Consider the following 9,058-nt stretch of genomic DNA (forward strand, 5'->3'; position numbering starts at 1 on the left):
ATTCCAATCCCAAAGAAAGGCAATGCCAAAGAATGCTCAAACTACCGCACAGTTGCACTCATCTCACACGCTAGTAAAGTAATGCTCAAAATTCTCCAAGCCACGCTTCAGCAATACGTGAACCGTGAACTCCCTGATGTTCAAGCTGGTTTTAGAAAAGGCAGAGGAACCAGAGATCAAATTGCCAACATCCGCTGGATCATGGAAAAAGCTAGAGACTTCCAGAAAAACATCTATTTCTGCTTTATTGACTATGCCAAAGCCTTTGACTGTGGGGATCACAATAAGCTGTGGGGAATTCTGAAAGAGATGGGAATACCAGACCACCTGACCTGCCTCTTGAGAAATCTGTATTCAGGACAGGAAGCAACAGTTTGAACTGGACATGAAACAACAGATTGGTTCCAAATAAGAAAAGGAGTATGTCAAGGCTGTATATTGTCACCCTGCTTATTTAACTTATATGCAGAGTACATCATGAGAAACGCTGGATGGGAAGAAACACAAGCTGGAATCAAGATTGCCAGGAGAAATATCAATAACCTCAGATATGCAGATGACACCACCCTTATGGCAGAAAGTGAAGAGGAACTAAAAAACCTCTTGATAAAAGTGAAAGAGGAGAGCGAAAAAGTTGGCTTAAAGCTCAACATTCAGAAAACGAAGATCATGGCATCCTGTCCCATCACTTCATGGGAAATAGACGGGGAAACAGTGGAAACAGTGTCAGACTTTATTTTTGGGGGCTCCAAAATCACTGCAGATGGTGACTGCAGCCATGAAATTAAAAGACACTTACTTCTTGGAAGAAAAGTTATGACCAACCTAGATAGCGTTTTCAAAAGCAGAGACATTACTTTGCCAACTAAGGTCCGTCTTGTCAAGGCTATGGTTTTTCCTGTGGTTATGTATGGATGTGAGAGTTGGACTGTGAAGAAGGCTGGGCGCCGAAGAATTGATGCTTTTGAACTGTGGTGTTGGAGAAAACTCTTGAGAGTCCCTTGGACTGTAAGGTGATCTAACCAGTCCATTCTGAAGGAGATCAACCCTGGGATTTCTGTGGAAGGAATGATGCTGAAGATGAAACCCAGTATTTTGGCCACCTCGTGTGAAGAGTTGACTCATTGGAAAAGACTCTCATGCTGGGAGGGATTGGGGGCAGGAGGAGAAAGGGACGACCGAGGATGAGATGGCTGGATGGCATCACTGACTCGATGGACGTGAGTCTGAGTGAACTCCGGGAGATGGTGATGGACAGGGAGGCCTGGCGTGCTGTGATTCATGAGGTCGCAAGAGTCGGACACAACTAAGCGACTGAACTGAACTGAAGGAACACCTTATCTTTGACAAAGGAGGCAAGAATATACAATGGATTAAAGACAATCTCTTTAACAAGTGGTGCTGGGAAAACTGGTCAACCACTTGTAAAAGAATGCAACTAGAACACTTTCTAACACCATACACAAAGATAAACTCAAAATGGATTAAGGTCTAAATGTAAGGCCAGAACTTATAAAATTCATAGAAGAAAACACAGGCAGAACACTCTCTGACATAAATCACAGCAAGATCCTTCATGACCCACCTCCCAGAATAATGGAAACAATAAATAAATAAATAAATAAATAAATAGGACCTAACTAAACTTAAAAGCTTTTGGGCAACGAAGGAAACTATAAGCAAGGTGAAAAAGAAGCCTTCAGAATGGGAGAAAATAATAGAAAATGTAAAAACTGACAAAGAATCAATCTCCAAAATATACAATCAGTCCGTACAGCTCAATACCAGAAAAATGCACAATACAATCCAAAAGTGGAGAAAAGAACTAAACAGACATTTCTCCAAAGAAGACATACAGATGGCAATGTAGGAGACCTCGGTTTGATTACTGGGTTGGGAAGATCCCCAGAGAAGGGAAAGGCTACCCACTCCAGTATTCTGACCTGGAAAATTCCATGGATTGCATAATCCATGGGGTTACCGAGATGGACATGACTGAGCAACTTCCACATACATACATATGTGAATAGTCCATAGCACTTAGTTGGCCACTTTGTTTAATAAGTAACTCAAGTGAATTCTGCTTAAAATGTACTGAGGAACACAATAAATACCAAGATATCTTGTTCATTCCATACCATAGTAAAGGGCACAGATTTATTTTAAAACTCAGAAATATATAAATTAAGCATTAGAGCCAAATGCCCGTTTCCTATTATCCAAGCTAGATTTTAAGCTTTCCAAAGATAGAAGTGCCAAGGTAGGCTTAAAAACATCATCTCACTAAGATTAATAAAAAGGAGAAAAAAATACTGAAAGTCTACAAGTATACAGGAGAGTAAATCTATTCTAGACTGCTAATAAAAATTAATAAAACTTTACCCAGTGCTTTGTACATGCCTCACATATATAAGAGAAACTCAGGAAATATTTTTTTGTTTAATGAATAAGTAAATACTACCTTTATGCATGTCGGTTTGGCAACTTACTGATATTTTTCATGCTTTCTCACCTACAATTCCATTTCTAGAGATTTATTCTAAGGAAACAGTTACATATGTACATAAAGATTCAGGTACAAAGTGTTTTGACAAAACACTGATTACATTAGCAAAATAATTGGAAATACACTAAATTTCCAGAATATATGAAAAGTATACATTTGATATGATGTATTCATACAACAGAATATTTATGCCACTATTAAGAATTCTGTCCAACGCCATCCAACAGTCAGTGACAGGGTCAAGATTCAGATTTAGGCCTGTTTGCCTCCAATATATATTTCTAAGCATGCAGATATATCTTAAGGGTAACTTGAGGCTAGAAAAGATGAAACGCACCATGGTGAAGAGAATAAGTTACTACAATGAGACATTAAAAAGCTGGTATGATAGACTAGATTAATAAGATGTAAGTTAAAAAGACATAAATGTACCTGCAACTAAGTCTAAAAGGTACATATGCATAAGTACAAATTTGGAAATTATTAGTAAGCTATGTACTAGTAGCTTACTAGTAGCCCATATAAAAATGTTTAATGAATTTTAGAGAACTGCACGTTCACCATGTCATGGTCAAAAGCTGATTTTAAGTAAAGTTGATTGTGATGACCCAAAACAAAAATAAATATAAAAACAAATGTGATCTTAGACTGAAACACCAGGGAAGCCTGCTGCTGCTGCTGCTAAGTCGCTTCAGTTGTGTCTGACTCTGTGTGACCCCATAGATGGCAGCCCATCAGGCTTCCCCGTCCCTGGGATTCTCCAGGCAAGAACACTGGAGTGGGTTGCCATTTCCTTCTCCAATGCATGAAAGTGAAAGGTGAAAGTGAAGTCGCTCAGTCATGTCCAACTCTCAGCTACCCATGGACTGTAGCCTACCAGGCTCCTCTGTCCATGGGTTTTTCCAGGCAAGAGTACTGGAGTGGGGTGCCACTGCCTTCTCCGTCAGGGAAGCCTAGTCAGCATTAAAACAGAAATAAATTATCTTGAACAAGAGAAGTCAGAGTCTGACTCTATCCTGCAGTATTCAAAATACTTACACCAGAAGAAAACATTAGCTATCCTGAACATGTTTGGCAAAGAAAGATCATGAAAGTGAAGGAATTCAAAGCTTTGACCCAGGAGTAATTGTTAAATTACCAATATGTTTACCCAGGAAGCAAAACTAAATAAAATGAATGGACATCTGAAGAGTTGTTTTGTGGAAGAGAGATGAGAATTGTTCTGGATAGCATCAATGCAAGAGATACAGGGCCAATAGGTAGAAGTTATGATTATGAGACAGGTTTGTGTTTGATTAAAGAAAGGACCTTAAATTGAATGAGAGCTGCCAAAAAATGGAATGGACTGCCTTTATCCAGTTTTATTCATGTTGAAGAAAACAGCCAGTTAGTGTGCCTATTGTAGAGGGGATTACAATACTATAGAGAAGGCGAATTAGAAAACATCTAAGATTGCTTTCAAAACTGAGATCTTAATGAATTTCTTAAACTAAAGCTTCCAAATATCATGTGCACCTGTATAAATTTTTTCCAGAAACAAAAATTGGACTGCTTGCAAGAACTAAAACCCTATACTACTCATGGATTATTCATTAAGAAAAATCAAAAAATTGTTTTTCATTGGAGTTAGTATTTTAGATGTTTGGGCTAAAAATAATACAATATTTACTTTGAGACATATTGTTACTATTTCTCTCAACTTGAAAAATATGCCTAACAAATACTTCAAAGACATTTTTGATGAATAGAGTTAACAAAAAAACAAACCTCACAGTTTTTACATCATATTTATGTCATACAGAATTCACAAACTTTTGTAGGCAAGTTACCTGCTCTGGTTTCACTAGCTGCTTTTTGGACTCCTCTTCTTTGGCCATATGCACACTTATAGATGCATATATTAGACCTGCTGGCATGGTTGTCAGCTTTCCCATCTGAGAAAATATATCAAAACGTATTTTTAATGAAAAGCTTCCCACCCTATATTTCCTGATAAATTTGGGGGAGGCACATTTGAGGAACACTATAGGTTTCATTTAAATGTATTAAAAACTCAAGCATTTCAAACAATTCATACCTTTTTTAGGATATAATTCCTAAAATTCTCCTCTCATGCTAGATGGTAGAGTATTATTTTCACCAATTTGTTAACTACTTACTTCATATGGAATATAGCAATACAATAATTACCAGGAAGAAGTGAATATAAACTTTTACAGGTGAAGTGAGATAGATTATGATATTCACTCAGTTCACAAATATTAACTGAGTAATTACTAAATGCCAGACCCATTGGAAATAAAACAACAGTTCTTGCTTTCATGAGCTGACGTTCTAGTGGAGTAGAGACAGAAGATATACACAATACATAAATTATATGGAATATTACAATTGATAATGCTAAGGAGAAAGTAAAAAATAAGGGTGATCTGGAGTACTAGGTGATTCAGGTTGTATCTTGAAATAAAATTTATAATCACATTATTTATAAAAATAACTTCCTGCCATTACAAATCTTATGCCCCTAACTAATAGATTCCTTTTTAGCTATTACATTTAATGCTTGATCTAAAGCCAAAAGTGACTTTTGTTTTTGATATAACTTGATTTAAATTAAGAATGTAGGAAAATTGCTGGCTCTAAGAACAAAGTGCTCCAGTGTTTATCCAGTATCAAAATAATTCCTAAAGATTATACATTCAACAAGGCCAAATGAAAAACTTTCCAGGGAACAACTATTTTAAGAGCTTTATTCTTTAGACTCAAAAGGAGGACCTGATGAAATTGACAAAAGACATCCACAGGGAAGAGGTTTCTCTGGCTTACACATAAGTGAAATTTTTCAAGAACTGGAAGAAACACCAGCCAAAGAATTCTAAATGTTCTCGGATAACAGTGATAGTAACTGCATTTCATTTCTGACATATTTTTTCCCATAATTTCTGGGCAGAATAAGGGAAAGTACTGGTACTAGTAAGCAATTTCCTGTTTAGGCATGACTCTGATGTAGATTGAGACTTCAAAAATATACAGTAAAATTAAGACTCAACACTAATAAAAAAAATTGTGTTCACTGTTTTTCTACCTTCAACCTTCCCTCTAGTACATATATCAGCATCATAGAACAATTTATCTAGTCCTGGCTTCCCGAAATACATCACTTTTGATTTCTTATACATAGTTGGTATTTACTAATGAAATAACAAGATTCTCACTCAATATATAATGTCAGGTATCAAAAAATATATATTAAAACTGATGCTGGCAAGAATGTTCTCCTATGTACCTGAACAAAAACATTTTAATAAAGCTCTGAAGTGATTATTTAAAGCATGTCAATTCTTACAATATTTTAAAGCTATTTTTAAAATACCTGATTAGACCTTACTTCCTAGATAAAAGACAAATATTTTTGAAGATTGCTAATATCAGAAAAAATTTCAACAATCTATGTTCTCATAGTCACTTTACTTCACATTACTTCACATAAGGGAAAAATAATATGTAGACTATAAAATAATTTCATAGGTATTACTTAATAATTATAATCCTGTGCTACAGAATGTGGACTGATTAAACTAGTGGCCTAAACTTTTCTATATTTCAGCCTGGGAACTTGGGGCAGTTTCCAGCCTGATATATGAACTTTTCCATATTTCAGTCTGGGAACTTGGGGAGTAAGCCACTAATTAGTCTGCAGAAGAGAACAATCTTGCCAGCATCAGTTTTAATATATATATGTATTTAAAGTTAGGGCTTCCCTTACAGCACAGTTGGTGAAGAATCTGCCTGCAATGCAGGAGACCCTGGTTCAATTCCTGGGTTGCAAAGATCTGCTAGAGAAGGGATAGGCTACCCACTTCAGTATTCTTGGGCTTCCCTTGTGGCTCAGCTGGTAAAGAATCTGCCTGCAATGCGGGAGACCTGGGTTCGATCCCTGGGTTGGAAAGATCTCCCAGAGAAGAGAAAGGCTACCCACTCCAGTATTCTGGCCTGGAGAATTCCATGGACTGTATAGTACATGGAGTTGCAAAGAGTTGGACACGACTGAGCGACTTTCACTTTCACTAAAAAGTTAAAACAGTATAACCTTGAAAAATGCCCAAGTATTGATATCTTTGCTACATTTTCTACTCTGTCCATCCACCTTGACTTTCAGCGATAAAGCTGTATGGCATAATGGCAAAAATATAAGCTCACAAGCTGCACATACTTGGTTTTGAACTCAAGTTGTGAGGCTTACTGTCTACGTTTGGGCAAGTTACTTAAGCTCCTAAGAGTTATGCTGCCCAATATGGTAAATACTAGCTACACTGTTGTTCAGGTACTAAGTCATGTCCGACTCTTTGCAACTGCAACACTCCATGCTTCCCTGTCCTTTATCATCTCCCTGAGTTTGCTCAAACTCATGTCCATTGAGTTAATGATGCCATCCAACCATCTCATCCTCTTGGCTCCCTTCTCCTCTTGCCCTTAATCTTTCCCAACATCAGGGTCTTTTCCAATGAGTTGGCTCTTTGCATCAAGTGGCCAAAGTATTGGGGCTTCAGCTTCAGCATCAGTCCTTCCCATGAATATTTAAGGTTGATTTCCTTTAAGACTGACAGGTTTAATCTCCTTGCAGGCCAAAATCAAGAGTTTAGTCCCAGCTCTCTTTTTAAACAACTATGTAATCTCTAGTTAAGTCACAGACCTATGTTTCTTTATTTGTAAAAATATCGTGTGCAGATAATCTCTGAGGGCCTTAGAACTGCACTCTCCAATAAGGTAGCCAATATCCACATGTTATTTAAAATTATATCTCAATTAATGAAAATTTAAAAATTAAAATTAAAAATTAGTTTCTTCATCCCCCTAGCCACATTTCAATGTCTCAATAGATACATATGACTCTAGTGGCCACCAACTGGACAGCACAGAAACAGAACATTCTTACCATAGGGGAAAGTTTTATTGGGTAGCTCTAGCACTGCCTTACAGCTCCAACCTTTAGGATTTTCTTATAATTCTATCAAAAAAGAGATTAAGATTTTAATGAGATATATACACTTCTATGTTTATCACAGCATTATTCACAATGGCCAAGATATGCAAACAACCCAAAAGTCCACTGACAGATGAATGGATAAAAAAGATGTGGTATACATATATGTGCATGAATGCCTGTGCACTAAATTGCTTTGATCATGTAACCATAGGGTTACTCTTTGTAACCCCAGGGACTGTAGCCCCCCAGGCTCCTCTGTCCATGGGATTCTCCAGGCAGGAATATTGGATTGGGTTGCCATGTTCTTCTCTAAGGAATCTTCCCAACCTAGACCCAAACCTGGGTCTCTTAAGTCTCCTTCATTGGCAGGTAGGTTCTTTACCACTACCACCACTTGAGAAGCCCATACACAATGGAATATTATTCAGCCACGATAAAGAAGGATATCATACTATTTTCAACGATATGGATGGACTTTGAGCATATTATACTAAGCCATATAAGTCAGAGAAAGACAAGTACTGGAGAATGTCATTTACATGTGAAATCTAAAAAGTCAAACCTGTAAAAACCAGATAGTAAAATGATGGTTACTAAGGGATGTGGGGGAGGGGAATAAGATTGATGGGGTTTAAGGGTACAAACTTGTACATAGTAAATAAGCCATAGAGATCTAATGCACAATATAGACAATATTGTACTATAATTATATAATTTGATAAATATTATATAACAGCAGTCACATTACAACCTATACATGTATAAAAGCAACATACAATACACCTTAAACTTACACATTACATATCAAATTTATTCAATAAGAAACGACAATTTCTGATTTCAAATATACCAGTTTTAACTCTAAATCCATCTATTCAGGGCATATATGTTAACCTGAAAACAGCAGAAAAAAGAACTGGATACTACTTATACCACTGCAGAAGAATATAATGGCATTACATTTTAAAGAAAATAAAACATGAAAATGAGAAATTTTATCCTGTTATAGGAATGATAGTTTAAATCTATAAATCAGAAAACAGTCTCATAAAATCATGAAAACAAACCTATGAAACAGTTGACCCTGGAACAGTGGAGGGCTTAGGGGTGCTGACCCACCTTGCAGTCAAAAATTCATGTATAACTTTACAGTTGGCTTTCTATATCTGTGGCTCCACACCCACAGATTCAACCAAACTGGGATCATGTAGTACTGCAGTAAAAATTTAGTGAAAAGAATCTGCATATAAGTGGACCTGTGCAGTTCAAATTCACGTTGTTCACTGTATTCATTATGCTTACATCTTTCCATTTTTTACACAAATAGTAGTCAAACAACTGTGCTAGATACTAGAAAAATAAACATAAAAAGGCATGCCCCCACTTCCCAAGCCCCATTTCCAAGGGAATTTACCATCACTTTTCTATCCTTGTCTCTGTTCACTACTCTCCTTCAGGAATACTTTGACATAGTTAAGCTCAACTGGTTGCTTATTTCCATGTCATAACCCCCAGTAATACCCTCTTTACTATATTGGCATTCTTAAGAACTACTTAGATATAGT

The 9,058-nt window shown here is 36.7% G+C and overlaps 1 protein-coding gene across 1 annotated transcript in view; it reads right to left on the bottom strand.

Moving 5' to 3' along the window:
• The window catches only part of APOOL (apolipoprotein O like), an 89,733-nt gene that overhangs the window by 43,508 nt on the left and 37,167 nt on the right, over window positions 1-9,058 (bottom strand). The window contains exon 2 of the mRNA XM_040265624.1: window positions 4,336-4,440. Coding sequence (XP_040121558.1) covers window positions 4,336-4,440 — 105 coding nt within the window. The remainder of the gene's footprint in view (window positions 1-4,335; window positions 4,441-9,058) is intronic.

Source organism: Oryx dammah, unplaced genomic scaffold (assembly GCF_014754425.2).
Source record: "Oryx dammah isolate SB20612 unplaced genomic scaffold, SCBI_Odam_1.1 HiC_scaffold_23, whole genome shotgun sequence".
In the NCBI taxonomy this organism is placed as follows: Eukaryota; Metazoa; Chordata; class Mammalia; order Artiodactyla; family Bovidae; genus Oryx; species Oryx dammah.